This window comes from Macrobrachium rosenbergii, chromosome 48, assembly GCF_040412425.1.
Source record: "Macrobrachium rosenbergii isolate ZJJX-2024 chromosome 48, ASM4041242v1, whole genome shotgun sequence".
In the NCBI taxonomy this organism is placed as follows: domain Eukaryota; kingdom Metazoa; phylum Arthropoda; class Malacostraca; order Decapoda; family Palaemonidae; genus Macrobrachium; species Macrobrachium rosenbergii.
Genome location: NC_089788.1, coordinates 67,284,601 through 67,306,158, shown reverse-complemented (window position 1 = coordinate 67,306,158; position 21,558 = coordinate 67,284,601). Strand labels below are relative to the sequence as shown.

The 21,558-nt window shown below is 34.4% G+C and overlaps 1 protein-coding gene across 10 annotated transcripts in view; it reads right to left on the bottom strand.

Annotated features, from left to right (window-relative positions):
- LOC136831491 (cell adhesion molecule Dscam2-like) overlaps positions 1-21,558 on the bottom strand; it is a 712,499-nt gene that overhangs the window by 160,573 nt on the left and 530,368 nt on the right. For all 10 annotated transcript variants that reach the window (XR_010850906.1, XM_067092005.1, XM_067092006.1 and 7 more), the window contains one exon: positions 3,340-3,457. Coding sequence is in view for 9 of the 10 variants with exons in the window: in XM_067092005.1 (XP_066948106.1) it covers positions 3,340-3,457 (118 nt within the window). In the remaining variant the exon portion in view is untranslated. The remainder of the gene's footprint in view (positions 1-3,339; positions 3,458-21,558) is intronic.

The following is a 21,558-nucleotide window of genomic DNA, read 5'->3' as shown; positions in this document are numbered from 1 at the left end:
AGATGGGGAGGAGAGAGAGAGAGAGAGAGAGAGAGAGAGAGAGAGAGAGAGAGAGAGAGAGAGAGAGGTGGGGGGAGGGGGATTAATTCATACTTTCAGAAAACCTTGCTTGCTTTTACTGAGAAGTTACTTTATACCTCGGGAAATGATAAGTGATTAAAGGAAGGATACCGGCTGTTACCTAAGGAAAGAATGCTCGTCTGAAGTGCTTCGGGCTGCCCAAAAGAGCAAGAGCCAGTGTTGGCACACAGCCAATTAAATCTAATTACAACAGATCACCCAAGGAGAGGAGATTGTTCTTATCAGCTAATGGGTAAGTCCAAGGGAATAGAGGATGAATGTAGCCAGTGACTGTCTTGGAGAGAGAGAGAGAGAGAGAGAGAGAGAGAGAGAGAGAGAGAGAGAGAGAGAGAGAGAGAGAGAGAGAGAGACCCCCATAAGCCCTGCTTTCAGAATGAGCCAGACGCACCATTCTAACCAGGGCTTCCCTTTCACGTTTGGGAATACTTTGGCCCCTTCTGGGAGGTCTCATTCCCCCCATAAGGGAGACTTTCATGCTATTTGGGACTCTCTTCTATTTACATTATATATATATATATATATATATATATATATATATATATATATATATATATATATATATATATATATATATATATATTCTTCTTTTAACGTGCTTTTTTTCCCATTTGTATGGGGTAAGCACGATGCCTTCTTTTTGAAGGACTTTGGTTTGGCTTTTGGGTAGACTTTGTAGTCTCGATCGGCTGCCCTGCCTGTCATCGCTTAGACCCCGGTAGCGTATGTACATGTATTGTACCAGTCATCAGCGCCCTTTCTCCCAGCAGCGAGGAGACGTTGCGCAGTTAGGTCGACAGTCGAGACGTGTGAGGTGTCTTATGTTTTTAGGAGATGTTGGAGTGGGTTTGTCTGTGTGTGTATTAGTCTGTAACACCCATTTGCTTTTAAGCAAATTTATCCGTTGATTACATACATAATCCCGGGGCGTCTACACATAGCAAAGTGTCCGCCTTATATATATGAATCGACAACATCCTACTCGCTATTTAAAATGTCTGCTTTGATTTGCGTAGGTGTTTAGCATTGTCACTGTAAGTGCATCTTGAAAATGATGACTTGTAAGCTTTCATTCTTGCAAAGTGATCTTTGTATTAAAACTTGATATATCTTCTTTAATTTAGCCTTATTCGTGATCTCCCTGCGTCGTCAATCCTTAATCTTCTACCCTTGTTTTCTACTGCCAAATGGGAATTCTTATTTTGTAATGTATTTTCTCCTCAATATAAAAGATTATTTCTTAACATTATTTTTTTGATAATCGATTTTCCATATCGCCATCGAGAAATTATAATTTCTTCGCGTCATCTGAGGAAGTTTTGATCTTACGTGGTTTATTAATATTTCATAAAACCTTTTCAGCATTTCGTACGTCTTGATGTTTCTGCAATCTCCCTTTAAAAAACACAAGCATCGATCACTTTCCAAACTAACAACACTACAATTTCACCAAATCACGTGACTCAGACGAATAACCAAAAGAGATCAATAAGCAGACGTTAATTAATGACTAAACAGGTATTAAGACGAACGAATCAATTAGCGACAAAGCTATATAGAAAAAAAAAATCAGGTTCCCAGCTTCCACCAATTCTGTCTCGGGCCGCGTTTCCACGAATATATTTCACATTTCCCTGGGGTCTAATTTCCCCTGTTTACTCTTCTCTTGGGATTCCAATGTCTTTGGAGAAAGATGATTAAGCTCAACCAGTCACGCTCGGGAATATAATTAGTTCCCGACGTTCTGCAAACAAGAGATAGAAATAGATTCGTAATGAATTTTGAGACGGAAAAACTAACACTAACATAATTTGGGAAATAATTCGGAATACATTATATGGATTATCTGTAAGGGAAAAGTTCAAGTATATGTTTTCATTTAAAGCCACAAAAAATGAGAAGATATAAGGCTTTATCTTCCAGGCAGAAGAACGAATGAGGGATGCAGTGCTTATAGGAGTGGGACGTTATTATTATTATTATTATTATTATTATTATTATTATTATTATTATTATTATTATTATTATTATTATTATTATTATTATTATTATTATTAGAACAAAGCTAACATACTTCTTTCAGGTTTGAGAACCAGTGATCGAAATGACAAGAAAATATAACTAAAACTTTGAAAAAACATGTCGAGACATATTACAAAAAGAAAAAACCTGTTACAGCTTTAACTTATCGTAGACCATACGAGTATTAAAAGCGTCTCCCCGGAGTTATCTTAAATAGACAATGTCTCTCTCCTGGCAACCATACCAACACTAGGTTTTAAAAGCAAAAAAATTCCTAATAAGAAACTTGAGTTTGTAAACATAACACGATTCACTGTGAAACAGAGCATAAACAATGAAACTATCTTTCCTTTGGAATAAGTTACACACACAGCAATTTCTCCTTTAGAACAGAACAAGGACATTTTATCTCTCGTGCATGTTTGCCCCGTCTCTGGCGGGAGGTGAATTCATGGCCGTCTTCATTTCCCTTTTGGGCATTCCTGTCCCTTCCTCCTGATCAGAAAACTATTTTTCCTTGTCCCTGTTCCCTCCTGGGGAGTGATGTGCCACTTTCTGTTTTCTCACCTGCAGTATTGCAAATGTTATTGGTCTCTTTTGGGCCGTTTTTATTTCTCCTCGATAATTCTAAGTCTACCTCTTTTTATTTTCAAGGACTCGTTCCATTTATTCCAAGAGTTCTTGATACTGTTTATTCTTAGTGAACAACAACTTAGAGTTTATCATATACTGATTTTAGAAATTAACTTCCCGATTGTAAGTTTATTTCTTCACATATGCTTCAAGAAATGTTTATATTTCATGTAGACGCTTTGAGGCCAGATTTAAAATATATTCTAGATAACTGCAGCCGTTGCGCCGCCAAATTCCTTGGGCAAATCAATCAATCATCGCAGTTAACCGTGACTCTGCAATTACATATGAGCATAAAAACCACTAAACCATCTAAAAGATCGCCTAGTTGATTAATAATCACTTAAAAACATAAATGCTAATTTATTACTGCGATAACCCTTCATTGTACGATGCAATTTTAAAAACAAATAAAAAAATGAAAAGTAAACATAAATCAAACGCCAAATTTGACCCAAAATCTAACGGCCCTGTTTTACACCTCGCGGCGCGGTGCTTTAATCTCGCAGAGTCCCTCATATTTTAGGCAAACAAGGAACTTGCCAGAACCGGCCTGGACATGATCAAGACGCATACCCACCAGGTAAAACTCGAGCTATAACTCACGTGTAATGAGGTGGAGGGTGACCTTGGGCCACGCAGGGAAGCGTGACTCGACTGCCTGCCTGGACCACCATACGTCCTGCTCGCTCGCTGATCCTCGGGGGCACAGACCCCTGGGCCTCTGTTGGTAAGAGAACAATTTTGCTTTGAGTTTCCAAAACATACAGAGAGAGAAAAAGGCAAGCACATAATCACTGTAAATTTTGAATAGCAGAAGCGCAAATATATACATATAGAGTTTTTTTTATTTTCAACAAATAATGACAATCTGCAATGTTAAACAGAACAATAGTTCAACAAAAAACAGTAAGAATAATTCATTATAATTTAACATGAAAAACTTAAAAGTAAAGTATTCATCATTTCATTTATTATATCTTTTAGAATAAATAAATTACACCAGAACAACTCAAGTCAAAACATAATGAAGTAACTTATCAATAAACAACAGATTTCACATAAATAACAATCACACACAAACAGTTACTAATCTTAATTGCCAGGTAACCTTCCAACAACTCTTTTGCTCACGTATGAGGAAAATTCTACTTTTAAACTCAATGACTTCCATTCGCAGCTTGATTAGTCTATAGATAAAATATAAAGTTACTACAACGAAGAAAATCGTAAAACTTCTTAAAATGCAGAGAAAACGACTTATCGTGTAAATACATTTCTAAAACAGGTTGGAAAAGAATAAATGAATTCCATTTTCTCTTACAGCCAAGTTGATTTAGTAAAACAAGCTGGAACTACACCTTCAAAGGTCATCGCAGAATATCCGCGGGAAGAAGGTGAATAAAAAATAACGCAGAAAACAGATATGTTTGTTTCATATAAATCCTTTAGCTTTCATGAACATGTTAATACAAATTTTCCTTTTATTCATAACAAAAGACTAACCGATTTATCTGTCAAACTGGCGTGACAACAAACTGGAGGGAAAATATTTCTCTTCCAACAAACTGAAGGGAAAATATTACTCTTCCAACAAACTGAAGGGAGAATATTACTCTTCCAACAAACTATTTCTCTTCCAACAAACTGAAGGGAAAATATTACTCTTCCAACAAACTGAAGGGAAAATATTGCTCTTCCAACAAACTGAAGGGAAAATATTACTCTTCCAACAAACTGATGGGAAAATATTACTCTTTCAACAAACTGAAGGGAGAATATTACTCTTTCAACAAACTGAAGGGAAACTATTTCTCTCCCAACAAACTGAAGGGAAAATATTGCTCTTCCAACAAACCGAAGGGAAAATATTACTCTTCCAACAAACTGAAAGGAAAATATTACTCTTCCAACAAAATAAAGTGAAACTATTTCTCTCCCAACAAACTGAAGGGAAAATATTACTCTTCCAACAAACTGAAAGGAAAATATTACTCTTCCAACAAACTGAAAGGTAAATATTACTCTTCCAACAAACTGGAGGGAAACTATTACTCTTCCAACAAACTGGAGGGAAACTATTACTCTTCCAACAAACTGGAGGGAAACTATTACTCTTCCAACAAACTGAAGGGAAAATATTACTCTTCCAAAGACATTAAATGACATTGAGTGAAAACAATTGCCTATGAAATAACAATACATTAAAACAGTTTCTTTAAAAAAGTCACCGAAAATAACTCCATTTTCTGGCCTCTGTCGAGCCCAGAGAGGGTTGCTCCATAACTCAACGGAGTAACTCCCTTAATTCACAACTGCTCTCCGACCGGAGATGATTACCAGGCTATTATGGAACATAAATCCTTAATATTATCCTATGCGGACCTCACATAACACCTTTAGGGGAGAGAGAGAGAGAGAGAGAGAGAGAGAGAGAGAGAGAGAGAGAGAGAGATGATGTGATGTATGTATTAACTACGGGCGATAGAAGAAAAGATGCATGTGCATTATAGAGAGAGAGAGAGAGAGAGAGAGAGAGAGAGAGAGAGAGAGAGAGAGAGAGAGATGATGTGTATGTATTAACTACGGGCGATAGAAGAAAAGATGCATGTGCATTAGAGAGAGAGAGAGAGAGAGAGAGAGAGAGAGAGAGAGAGAGAGAGATGTGAGATGATGTATTAACTAAAGGCGAGAAAAAGCAAAGATGCATGTGCATGAGAGAGAGAGAGAGAGAGAGAGAAGAGAGAGAGAGAAGAGAGAGAGAGAGAGAGAGGGAAGGAGATGTAATAAATAAGGGAGGAGGAGGAGGAGGAGGAGGAGGAGAGGAGGAGGAGGAGGAGGAGGAGGAGGAGGAGAGAGAGAGAGAGAGAGAGAGAGAGAGAGAGAGAGAGAGAGAGAGAGAGAGAGAGAGAGAGAGAGAGAGAACTGGAGCTAAATATACTAGAATTTTAGGTCGTTTCAAGATTTGGGCAAAAGACAAGGGTACTTGTTTTGTATCAAAAAGTATTTCTTAGCCCCCCCCCACCCCGCTCCCCAAAAAAGAAGGCATCTAAAATAATATTTTCGAATGCAAGAATTTTAAGACTTCCGGTGAAAGAAGCCTCTGGCACGGAAATGCATTTACCTTAATTTTTAATCTACATTTCAGAACTGCTTATTCCTAGCAGCTAAATGCAGAATGGTTCATACTTATCCTCTCTAATTTAAACCAGTTATTCTACGTTCAGTCTAACGTGATTAACTTCTGGAACATTATCATCCTTAAAAGCGTTCCAGAAACTCTTCGAGACTGCATTAAATGTTTGTTTATACAATACAAACATACACATACCACGCGTTTGTTATTGTAAACAAATTAATGGCATGTCAAGCATACCTCGAATGCTGCAAATATTAAGGGCAAGAGACCGAGAAATCGCAAATTAAAATCCGAGAATAGTAAAACACTACAACATGACGAAGGAAATAACTAACAGAAAATATTTCTGTGAAAAACTAACGCTATGGACAAATTTCCAAACAGGCACACAAATTTTAACGCAACGACATTACCGTGACTCGAATGTGGAGTAATAAAACTGAAAATGACAAAGAAAATAACAAAAGATACTGACATGAAGAGGAAGGCAGAAGAGAAAAAAACTACAGCTCGTAAAATAACCTTCTCACTAACAAAGAAAAATTAAAACAAGAAAAACTCACGCAGTCATAAAACCATCATAAAACACAAACGAAAAACAAAAAGTAAGAACGAAAGCAGAACCAAAATTGAAAAGCGAAACCAGAGCATGAGAGGACCCATAAAACTTCGGAGAGAAGAGAAAAACTAAATCACGCCAACTGCCAAAGAAACAAAATTTGTTCTGAAGAGTCCGTGCACGGGAAGAAAAATGAGGAAGCGGTTCAAAGTAAAAAAAAAAGAATAAATAAATAATAATTCGTGGAGTCTTTGCACACTTCAACTCACGTTAAAGAGGTTATGCTTACATATGTCCGTCCGTCATTTTACATGTATTTATTAATGAATAGAATGCACATGTATACTGGTAAATGTACGATTTCTTGAAGACATGATCACGTGAATCTTGTACACATGTAAGTACATACACCATGTATCATACATCACATATATATATATATATATTATATATATATATATATATATATATATATATATATATATATATATTATATAATATATATATATATATATATATATATATATATATATATATATATATATATATATATATATATATATATATATATATATATATATATATATATATATATATATATATATATATATATATATATATATATATATATATATATATATATATATATATATATATATATATATATATATATATATATATATATATATATATATATATATATATATATATATATATATATATATATATGGGATTTTATAATTTTACTCAGGAGGACTGGGAATTATTGAGCAAATTACAGTTCTTAAAAACATTCTTGTTGATAAATAATGACTCGGTAATTTTTAAACTGCCATCGTAATACCAGTTTGATCCAACAACGAATAAGTATGATTTCCTATTTTCTCCACCATAACGTATGTATATATATATATATAGTATATATATACATATATATACATATATTTATATATATATATATATATATATATATATATATATATATATATATATATATATATATATATATATATATAATCGGAGATGCAGGAGATCAAATCATTATTAAAACTACACAAGGTACACCTGGCCTTGTCTTACTCTTCTAAAATTAGTCGCCTAAAATGAATGTCTAAACACTCTTGATTTCCGCAACTGATAACAACGATTTACTGTTTCCTTCCAGCAAAGCTTAATAACGATTCAAAGTAATGTTTGTATGTATGTGACTATGGACATCAACTGTACCACTGCTTCTTCTATGGAAAGGTAATCTTCAATTACTTGAAAATCTACATTCTTGCATACAAGGGACAAAACGTTGATGGGAAAGGTAGGTAAAAAGTAGTGGACAAAAGCCAGGGCACACAAAAATGACAGAAACCAGAGGAGGAACGAAAACCAGCATAAAAGCTACACTGACAAAAAGAGGCAGAACGTGAGAAACTTACGTTAAAAACGAAAAGGGGGCTGGGAAGAGAGAGAGAGAGAGAGAGAGAGAGAGAGAGAGAGAGAGAGAGAGAGGAACATGCTAAAAAATAAGAAAACAATATAAGATGAAATAAAATAGAGAAACGTAAGATTATACATAAAAAGTGTTGAGGGGAAAAATACCCGTAGAGAGAAAATGTAATAATCTGTGAAAGTGCAGTGCATAGAGGAGGCAGGGTAAGGGGGTAGGGGCGGGTGAAGGGGTGAGGCGAAAAAGATATATTGCATGTGAAAATAAAAAGTAAAAGGAAAAAAAAAAGATGTGATCGCCTGCCATGAATGTCTTAAAGTATGTATGTATGGACCAGGTAAGTGGGTCCTGGTATGGACGTAAGGACAAGGGACAAACGTACTGCTGATTGGAATCTATATCTTATGACTTACTTCAATAAGGTACAGATACCAATCCGCAGTACGTACAGCCAGGTGCCACGGTTTAAATTAGACGCTAATAATCTAAATAGTCAAACCTTACGCAATATCTCGCCCATGCGCAAGCGTATACGCATTAACCTGCGACTTGTGCACTCTCCCAAGAGTCAGGTTTGCGGGAAAATTGGTACGGAAAATTCTTGAGCGATTTTCAAGTCATGAAAATATTGTAAGGATATTTTTGGAATATCCAGGATAATTTGTAGTCCCGATCAGTACGATCCAATACTTGGTGCTACCATAATCTTACATTACAAATATATAAAACTTATCTGAAAATCTATCATATTTGTAGAAACTATAAGATGCTCGATAAAGAGACTCCTAAGCATAGTGAATGGCACTTGTCGAGGAATGCTTTCGGAACAACTAACATTAAAAGGTTGCATACAAATGTTATAATCCAGCTTAACCAAACAATGCTACTAAGCAGCACTGTACAAACCTAGAAATGGTCGTCATAAAAATTCACTAAAATAAGTTTTTGAGTTTTTGATAATGGCTCCCAGAAGCAGAATCTGCTTTCTTTCGTCAGCGTAAAACCACCTGTATCTATTATCGCTTATGTTAGTCATCGGAAGCTGAGCACTTTATATTACTATAAAAATTAAACGACAATATATATATATATATATATATATATATATATATATATATATATATATATATATATATATATATATATATATATATACATATATATATATATATATATATATATATATATATATATATATATACATACATAAATATATCTTATATACATATATATACATAACTATATTTGTAGCTTAATGTTTGTGGATGTGCATATAATTATATATAAATGTACATATATATAATTATATGCACATTAAGCTACAAATATAGTTTAATATCCAATCCGCTCTACATCGGAAATATTACTGAAGGGGAATTATGACTGATCAGTAGTTCTTCACCTGGTGGATTCGATCCACCGACAGCAACAACCTCCGACTTCAGGGACGAGTGCTACACCAATTTATATATATATATACTTTACATTTATATATATATATATATATATATATATATATATATATATATATATATATATATATATATACACACACATAATTATATATACATACACACACACACACTACCTTCCTCGTAACTTCACAAGAATCACAGTACATATCTCTACTGCTAATCCTCCTCGGGCCATCCCAAAACCCAACTTCCCTCTACGTCCATATCTTCCCATACGGTATTGATATTTGGTCTTTATATCCGCACCTCATCACCTATCACCTACATTAACTGTCATTCTTCCCACCTCCCAGACATTAAATGGAAATCAAGGACCATAAAATGGAAGAAGGAGACCGTACGAACAATAAAGGCAGAATTATGGGACAACAGACGCGCATGAAAACAGTCATCAGATAAGAAAGAATGGCTTACTATTTCACGGGGAGAGAGAGAGAGAGAGAGAGAGAGAGAGAGAGAGAGAGAGAGCTTTTAAATTTTATCCTGTTCTTGTCATTTTTCCCTTCCCACCCTCTAAAATTTTTTTAGCCTACTTGCCCACTGTTCTCTTTGCACACTTTATTAATTTCTGTGATGTATCTTTATTTAATTTTCTCCATGTAAATTTTTAATGTACTTTTTTATTCTCTATTTCTTTCTCTGATTCGTTTCCTCGCATCCGTGGCTATACTTCATCATTTGCTTGTTCTAATGTTCCAGTACATTACCTTCTTTTTAAAATCTCTCTCTCTCTCTCTCTCTCTCTCTCTCTCTCTCTCTCTCTCTCTCTCTCTCTCTATATATATATATATATATATATATATATATATATATATATATATATATATATATATATATATATATATATATATATATATATATATATATATATATATATATATATATATATATATATATATATATATAAATAATCTTAAATTCAATTCACCCACCAGACTTTCTAATCCTACACTAGCTACCAGTGACATCTGTCAATAATTACAAGAATGGTAAAGCTATCCACAATATATCCACAATATTGTCAGTGTAAATATACGCTGTACAGTATATTAAAAATATGTAAAAAAACGAGAACTTTCGAGAACCTGTTCGGTTCTCGTTTTCAACTTTAGTCAGACAGAAGGCGAATCGAGCAGGTTCTAGAAAGCTCAGGTTATATATGTATATATATATAATATATATATGTATATATATATATATATATATATAATATATATATATATATATACATATATATATATATATTATATATATATATATATATATATATATATATATATATATATATATATATATATATATATATATATATATATATATATATATATATATATATATATATATATATATTTAATACATATTTACACATATTTACACTTTACATCATTGTGGATTTCTTCACCATTTCATTGACTCAGGGGATAATGAGATTTTTATAATGATAGAAAGAATGTTTTTTGTTGTTGTCAATGTTATTGAGTGTTAGTGGCTTTGTTTTTACTAAAAAATGCCAATACAATTATTCTCGTTACTGCCAACACGGTTTCCTTCAGTCCCTGAATAAAGACGCAACCCGACCTCGCGTCTTCTCCATCATCACTCTACTCCAACACTGAAACCCTGCACCAGCCCCATCATCCCCCCCCCTTCCCACCACCACCCCCACAACCAGACCCTAATCTCCACCCAAATGCACGGTCGGGTCCACATCCACATCCAGGTCCGGGTCCGCCTTCTGCTCCGAGCAGGCCATAAACTGCGTTATGAAGCTAAAGCACAATAAACCGGATCCGGCCAACAATGGCGAACACTATATGCATCGTTATGTTGCTACAGTGACGCGGCGAGGCTCGGGCAAAGCCGGATGCAATTTCGTGATAATGATGCATCTTATATGTGTCTATGAAGAGCAGAGGGATCAGCCGGGGTACACAAGAACGAAAACGCATATGCCGCCTCGCTGCATTTTGATAGACATTGTATTATATTTATGCATGTGTGTGGATATATATATATTATATATATATTATATATATATATATGTATATATATATGCATGTGTGAGCAATCATTATCTAAATGCGTGTGTATGCATACATAAATACATACACGCACACACATATATACATATATATATTTTATATATTTAGCTCAGTGGTAACGTCGACTGGAGTTGCTGGATATGTTCTGTGTCGAGGGTTCGTGACCCGGCAGTACCAATCCATTTATCACTTATAAATTCCCCTTCGGTGATAATTCTCCATCGGAGATATTCCCGAGGTAGCGTGAATTTGATATTAATCGACATTTGTAGCTTCATGATTGTATATAAATCACGGTGTGATAAAAAATTTCATATATACACACACACACATATATATATATATATATATATATATGTATAAATGTATAAATCAAATGTTTCCACACTATAAACATTGTTCAGGTATGAGTATTTAGCAAATTTTGTAAGCTCTTATTTATCTTAGATTGAAAGTGTGGATGTCGAATGCGAATTTTAGAAACGCGGGCTCAAATTGCTCAGTTAAATGGTGAGAAATGTGTAGATAAGTAGTAGTTAAAATATGAACAAGGAAGATAGCTAGATCAGAATGTTTAAAGGTGGTTTGATCATGCAAAGAGAATGGGGGACAGTGGGTTGGGAACAATCTTAGTACAATTCTCAAGTGTTCTGTGGGAGTCTAAGAAAGGTCTCTACAAATGTCGGGAAGAAGTAAAAGTTAAGTATACCTTAGTTTTACCAGACCACTGAGCTGATTAACAGCTCTCCTAGGGCTGGCCCGAAGGATTAGACTTATTTTACGTGGCTAAGAACCAATTGGTTACCTAGCAACGGGACCTACAGCTCATTGTGGAATCCGAACCACATTATAGCGAGAAATGAATTTCTGTTACCAGAAATAAATTCTTCTCATTCTTCATTAGCCGGCCGGAGATTCGAACTCGGGCCTAGCGAGTGCTAGGCGACAACTCTACCGACTCGCCCAAAGAGGAACTAAAGCAGAAGTCCCATAACATCTAGGATGGAAGTGTGTCGAGTAAATAAGAGATAATGGTACAGTAAGCGTGAGCAGGTTCGACGAGCTACTTATGATCATTCTGTGCAGGTGTCCTTAGGGATTAGTTTTGTGAAAGTTTTGAGCAAGGGGTTCATCTTGATTCATCAGGTAAACTGTGTAGGTGATTGTTAAAGGAAAAATTCAATTGTTGAATATATATATATATATATATATATATATATATATATATATATATATATATATATATATATATATATATATATATATATATATATTATCTACACATTTCTCACCATTTAACTGAGCAATTTGAGACCGCGTTTCTAAAATTCGCATTCGACATCCACACTTTCAATCTAAGATAAATAAGAGCTTACAAAATTTGCTAAATACTCATACCTGAACAATGTTTATAGTGTGGAAACATTTGATTTATACATAGAGCTTTAAGACATTATTACATCATAATCATGTATGTTACTAGGACAACAGCTTTGTGAAGAGAAGCCCATAATTTTAAAAAAGAATCGTAGGGGAAGAATTGAAAGAGTATTTACACAATTACTTATCAACTGATATGGAGAACAAGTAGTTAAATCACCTCATAAGCTCCTGTATATATATGTATATATATATACTATATATATGAATAATATATATATATATATATATATATATATATATATATATATATATATATATATATATATATATATATATATATATATATATATATATATATAGAGAGAGAGAGAGAGAGAGAGAGAGAGAGAGAGAGAGAGAGAGAGAGAGAGAGAGACATGAGCATGTTTACATGTAATTCTAAAAAGAAAATTCATGCCATAATACATATAAAATTAAAAAATAGATGTAAACACAAACAGCTCATAATAAGGGCTAAGGAATGAGGTACATTACACACACATTACATATATATATATATATATATATATATATATATATATATATATATATATATATATATATATATATATATATATATATATATATATGTATACATACAGTATACATACAGTATACATATACACACACACACAAACACTGTAGAAGAGAGGGAGAGAGGGGGAGGGAGAGAGGAACCAGTACAAAATGAAACAGAAAACGACCCACGAGTTTGGACCATAACGACGAATGTTGCATATGCAAGCCATAAAAAATGAAATGGTTTTTAATCAGTCCTTTATGAGAGCAATTACGAACAACGCAGTGTGTTTTACGCATAGTTACAGGAACAGACTCGCGTCGCATTGCTAATAAAAGCTGGCTTAGCAATAAGCAAGAATGAAAATTTCCTTTTTCCCCCTTAGGTTTTAGCTTCTGTTTTGGGGATAAATACACATTTTTCTTCATTCCCGTTCTCTTAAAAGACAGAAAGAGAAGATGATTTAAATATGGCGTCGTCGTCGTTAAGCAATATTTTTTTTTATTGTACATAGACACTGACACATGGAACACACACACACACACACACATATATATATATATATATATGCATGTGTATATATATATATACATGTGTATACATATGTATATATATATATATATGTATATACACGCATGTGTGTCAATATAAATACGGGTATATCTCAACTGAAGACTTTTCACCTAGGCATAAGATTACTAACCTCATACACAGAAAAGATATATGGATATACATTGCGTTTATGGTTATTACAAAGGCTCACACACACATACACACACACACACACACACACACACATATATATATATATATATATATATATATATATATATATATATATATAATCACATACATACATGTTATGTATATATATAAAAATATATATCTATATATACATACATATATAAAAATATATATCTATATATACATACATATATATACATATACATACATACATACATACATACATACATACATACATACATATACATATATACATACATACATATACATATATAATATGTATATATATATATATTATATATAAATGAGAAGGGGAGAGTGAGGGAGAGCAGGTAATGCACTTAAGTGATGACAAAGTACAAAACGTAGACGACAAAGCACGGTGAGAATTCTGCCTTATTCCTTCCTACTAAGCCGTCCCAACCCCTTTTACTCGAAACGAAATACAGAAAACGTCTTCCAAGAAAAACCACTTTGAATAAACAAGCCATAGCATCGTTCGTTCACAGTTTAGTAAGCATCCAACCCCCCACAACCAAAATTCATGCGTCAACAGAAAAGTTTTCTCAATATTTCGTGTTTGTTTTAAGGGGGATGGACGGGAACAATGCAGGAAAATGGAGTTAGGTTATATATATCTATAGTAATCACAAAGAGACGTGGCAAGTATTATTATTATTATTATTATTATTATTATTATTACTGGAATAGAATGGAATATAGAGTTTAGGCCAAAGGCTAAGCACTGGGACCTACGAAGTCATTCAACGCTGGAAAGGAAATTGAGAGTAGGTAGGTTTGAAAGGTGTCACAGGAAGAAAACCTCGCAGTTGCACTCTGAAATAATTGTTAGGAGAGGGTGGATAGCAAGATGGAAGAAAGATAATATGAATGGAGGTACAGTAAAAGGAATGAAAGGGGTTGCAGCTAGGGCCCGAAGGGACGCTGCAAAGAACCTTTAGTAATGCCTACAGTGCCCACTGTGAGGTGCACTGACGCCACTACCCCATACGGAATATTATTATTATTATTATTATTATTATTATTATTATTATTATTATTAAAGCAATGGTCGTAAAAATGAAAAAGAAGGGTAAAATGAAGATGGAAATAGGAATACTCCTACGTCAAGATGTGTTATTATCATTGTAAATATGTAGGTACGGAAGGCCAAAAAAATTCGCAAATTCCTGATATCAAAATTATGCCTTTTTTTATTTCGTTATTCATTTCTCTTTATATAATATACAAAGAACATATTCCTAAGCCTTGTAGCTATCTTTATGTAATTCAAGAATTTACAAAGACATGTATCTTGAGTCCACAACCATGGAGCAGGTGGTATACTGCTAAATACACACATTCACCTCTGTCTGATTGCAAAATGGACCTCTTCAATTGATACTTCATAACAAATTACTGAATAAGTTTATCGAAACGTCTCACACCATCAGGTTTGCCGTCATCTATTTGTCATCTTGATGTCATTATTTACGCATAACTTACAATACTGGTAGCAGAATTAAAGTGGCGCTTGTTCAATAGGGCATTAGACTCCGATTGAATGGCTGATTTTTACTTTAAATTGGTGTCGCATATTTCAACATCACTGAAGCCGACCATTACTAGCTACTGAACAGACCGTTGGGTGGTCACATTCTAAGCCACGCAAATAAAAACAAGTAAAGAATGCGCCAAAGTTTCTTCGGCGCAATCGAGTTTTCTGTACAGCCGCTACAGCGTATAATCAAGGACACCGAAAATATATCTATCTTTCGGCGGTCTCGGTATAATGCATGTGTGCCGCGGCCCATGAAACTTTAACCACGGCCCGATGGCGGCCTATTCTATATCGTTGCCAGAAGCACGGTGATGGCTAACTGTAACTTTAAATAAAACAAAAACTACTGAGGCTAGAGGGCTGCAATTTGGTATGTTTGATGACTGGAGGGTGGATGATCAACATTTGCAGCCGTCTAGCCTTACTAGTTTTTAAGATCTGAGGGCGGACAGAAAGAGTGCGGACAGAAAAAAGTGCGGACGGACGGACAGAAAAAAGTGCGGACGGACGGACAGAAAAAAGTGCGGACGGACGGACAGAAAAAAGTGCGGACGGACGGACAGAAAAAAGTGCGGACGGACGGACAAAGCCGGCACAATAGTTTTCTTTTGCAGAGCACTGAAAAAAATAAATAAAACTCGTGAAAAGCCACCTTAACGCAGCTTAAGTATTTTATTTCTCAGTTGTGTCCTTTATATGGGGGGTTGCTCCAGAGGAGCCAACGCCTCATTGGGCACTGTCCCACTCAGCGCAAACTGCGCCATTCACCTCAATCTTGTAGTTACCCTATTTCTTCCTGGATATTCAAGCCCTTCCACTCCAATATCCTCCGATCCATCTATCCGGAACTTTCTGGGTCATCTCTCCTTCTTCCTGAAAGTTCCTGGAAAGCAAATTTTATGATATTTGAAATTCCTCCTCGACTTTCGTAGGTGGAAAATAAGCCTTCACCTTGGAAGAAAATGGCTTTATGGACTCGTGAGTCACGTGTAAAGACTCAAGGAATTGCTTCCCTAATCTAAGCAATATCTTTGACGAAGCCGCAGTTTTGCAGGGATTTGTGTTGAACACAATATCCAGGATGTTCACAAGTATGTGTGTGGCCTAGATAGAGGAGAATGGCGCAAAGGTGTAGGGGAGGGGGGTGTTCAACACACTGTTATAAGCTTTGTATACAAGTGTTTGCTAGGTCACGATTCGGAGGTACACATACATACTGTATATTTCATATTATACATATATATATATATATATATATATATATATATATATATATATATATATGTACAGTATATATATATATTACATATATATGTATATATATATATATATATATATATATATATATATATATATATATATATATATATATATATATATATATATATTATTAGCCACAAATGTCGTTTAATACCTCTCCTAATCGTTCAATGGTCAAAGGTCACTGTGCGCAGTTGTTTGCCGGGCCATGAGGCAGTTTGAACCCCACTGGTAGCGATACACTTATCAATTATAATTCCTCTTGGGTGTAACTTATTCCCCAGGTATAGTGAATTGGATATTAAACGACGTTTGCCGCTTGATATTTCTAAATATACAAAATTTAATGGTTTATGTAACTCCCCTACACACATATATATTGTATATATACACAAATATTTATACATATATATATATATATATATATATATATATATATATATATATATATATAAAATTTATATATATATATATATATATATATATATATATATATATATAATAAACACATACACACATATATATATATATTTATATATATATATATATATATATATATATATATATATATATATATATGTACAAACAATAAATCATTATTTGTGTCCTCTGCACATTTGTTTAGAAAATAATAGATTCAGTATTACTCTTAAATCAAATATAGTTTTCCTCGCAAGTACTGCTGTAGTAAATAATACCATAGCTTGACAGCTAATCGAGGACTATCTGTATAACGTCTGTACGATTAAGGAAAATGAAATAACCTAGAATGTACTAACTTAGAAAAGTGAATTTACAAGCTTCCAATATTTTCAAATAACTCGCCCGAATAAAGGTAATAATAGAAAAAATGAGAGAGAGAGAGAGAGAGAGAGAGAGAGAGAGAGAGAGAGAGAGAGAGACCAGCCTTTCACAGAATGAGAATGTTCTCCCAGAAGATCATAATGTGCCCTCTTGACATATGGGGCGTGTATCTTCCCGGAAAAGAATATAATATCCCCGAGAAAACACATCTTATGAGGGAACTAGTATCGAAGTCCCACCCCCTTCCTCCCCTCCCTTCCCTAAGTATATACCGACCCCACCCCAGCCAGGCAGACCCACAACCAATATCTTCGCATCGTCCGGTATTGATGGCCAAAGATAAATATGGTGCCGAGTTCATGCCTATTCTACGCGCCCTTGCAAGATATTATTACTTGGGGAGTTACAAGGATGCAAAACACAGCACATCAAGTAAAACACGCTTTTTTTTTTTTTTTACAACTGTTTTGAGTGAGTTTTAGTTGTATTTCGTTATAACGGTTCTAACCTCAAATATCACTGCAAATATACCAGATCACGATGTAGGACAAATATACAATGTTGTATATAAGCCAATGAGATGACTCAGTGCTATATTAGGGCATACTGGCTTCCTCAAAATGAAGACCTCACTGTTATGAAATAAAAGAAAAAATTCTGTTTTGTTTTGATCAATTTGTATACCGCTTTCATATGCATATATATACATATACATATAAATATAAATATACATATATATATATATGTGTATATACATATACATATATACATATACAGTGTATACATATGTGTATATATATTTTTTTTAGCGAGAGAGAGAGAGAGAGAGAGAGAGAGAGAGAGAGAGAGAGAGAGAGGGGGGGGGGGGAGAAATATGTATCACAAAACTGTAAGTAAGCAGCACTTCCTACAACGCCCGCCCCCTCAAAGCTTAGGGAAAGAAAGACTTGGAAAATGTGCCCGCAAAAGGATCAAAGACACCTGCCGGTTTCCATGCTTCCGTCGGAGGAGGGCAAGAAACGCGAGAAATATGAAGGCGAGAAAAGAATAACAATAAGCAGGAGTTCGTGAAAATCCGACGACAGGAAGCGTCCACGTATGAACATACGCGTATACGGACATATGCATACGAACAATGTATCCTCTAACGTATACAAGGATATGTATACGAACAATGTATCCTCTAACGTATACAAGGATACGTATACGAACAATGTATCCGCTAACGTATACAAGGATACGTATACGAACAATGTATCCTCTAACGTATACAAGGATATGTATACGAACAATGTATCCTATACCGTATACAAGGGTATGCATACGAAAAATGTATCCTCTAACGTATACAAAGGTATGCATTCGAACAATGTATCCTATGACGTATACAAGGGTATGTATACGAACAATGTATCTTAAAACGTATACAAGGATACGGATACGAACAATGTATCCATTAAACATACATTTTAAATGCCCATACACGTAATCATGAACCTGCATTGCTGTTTTGTTGTTTAGATTTAGCTGGTTAAATACTAGCAGTAGCCTGAGTAGCCTGCGTAGATCGTGTGCATGTACACATCTGCATGCAAACACGCATTTTAATATGCTTATAGAAAAAAACGTGACAATGAGCATGATGTATGAACATACACGAATATGCAGAAATGCACATATAAACTCGTATATCGAATGCCTAAACCTGAATAATGATATATATATAAACCATTGGAGGCACTAAGCGAAATATATCGCGAACCGATTGTACTGTAGAATTCAAAATGTAAAATAAAACGGTAAATGTTTTATAGCAGGAATCAGTTTATGATATATACAAGAATCAGGAGCTTCATTTTGTCTTTCAAATCATTAGTTTGTATCTGCATGCACATGAAGAGAGAGAGAGAGAGAGAGAGAGAGAGAGAGAGAGAGAGAGAGAGAGAGAGAGAGAGAGAGAAATTGTAAATAAACAAAATAGTATAAAATAAGACTGAAAACAGACTCGTCTTGTGACCAAACATACGGTAGATCATGATATACATAGATACCTACATACATAAATACTTTATATATATACAGTATATATATATGTATATGTATATATATATATATGTATATATATATATATATGTATATATATATATATATATATATATATATATATATATATATATATATATATATATATATATATATATATATATATATATATATATATATATATATATATATACATATATACGTTAGACCTTCACTCTCAACAAATAAGATCTCACGCAAAACAGAATTAACATTACACTTCATGGATGAAAACAAAGATGTGTGTGTGTGTGTGTGTGTGTGTGTGTGAACAAAAACGTTATATTGGAACACGAACACCACGCCAAGAAATATCAGCATATCAACGATATTGCCTTACTGGGAAAACCTCTATTTTTTTTCTATTGCGGTAATTCCTCTTTGCCTCGACATTATTTAAAGTCTGGTCCCCTGCTGTTGCTTAAAGAGCCCGCAAGAGGTATTTTCCGGGCCATGTGCCACGCATCAGGCTCTCATTCTCGGAGGAAATATGTCGACATTATGAATTTAACAGTCGACGTATTTGAAGCGTGGGACTCGGTGTTCTTCTCCAAACGCGTTCGGTGTATCACAGTTTCAGACAGATTGGCCTCGACGTAAAGAGCGATGATAATTAACATCTTTTACTTCATAATTTTTCCTTGTATATGCAGTTATGCGTAGGCTAGAATGTGGACAGTTTGCCCAATGTTTCCTGTGTGATGCTATATTATTAACAGCATTATCAAAATACTAATGGAAAGCAATGCTATATTTTTAACAGCATTATGAAAATACTAATAAATATGATGTATCATAAGCGCTAAAAATCATCGTAGCCAGATACCTCTCTGTCACGCAGATTCTATTGGCATTAGCAGAAATACCACTTTTGCCTAATGAAAGATGAATATCAGAAAAGAAATTAATTCCTACCATCAGGTGAAATCATTGTCTACTTATGAGGTTCACTAAATATGACGGAATGAGAAATAACAATTCTCTTAATCTAACTTATTACTTCTAGGCGTTAATCGTGTCATCCATATAGGTCAGAGTTTCTCAACCTTTCTGGGAAGATCAGTGCTTCTCAACCTTCTTCGGTCCAAATATAACATAGCTTACTGTGTGTCGTGCCAAGATCCACTAATGGAAAAGCATTAACAGTAAATCCATCGGAAGAACTAAGTCTAGCACACAGTAAAATTTTACGTTGTTTGATTACCTTTGTTTGTGATACCAATCAATTCTAACAGGGTACAAACAAAAACGATTAGAAAGCTCCTCGATGTCAACTGAGCGCTTACAATCTCTTTACCGATGTACATATTACTACATAATAAATAAAGAACAAGAGCTAGGAAGCCTCCATAGTTCACTCGGAAACAACAGAGAGATGTGCGTTGTTAATCATGAATCACTCCAGATCTATTTAGGCCAAAAAAAAAGAAAAGAAAAAGTCGAAAAAGTACAAGGGTTGATAAGTCTCCACGTCTAACCCGGAATCACTGGTAAAGGTTTATTAATCACGCATAAAAAAAATGGAGGATAAGGGTGGTATGGGCGATCACTTTTAAAAGGTACTCTCCAGCACTCAAAAAAAAAACCCCTAAAAAAAAAAAAAAAGGCAGCGAACATTCCATCCACCTGAATTCTTTTCAAAATTTCATGCAGTAGGTCGAGCGACACAGCGGAAAACAGGATGTGCAGATTCTACAGAGCGGACGAGTTAAACCCTTTCCCCACGTAATTATGAAAAGGTCAGTGTTGAATAATATTTCACTTGATTCTTTTCTC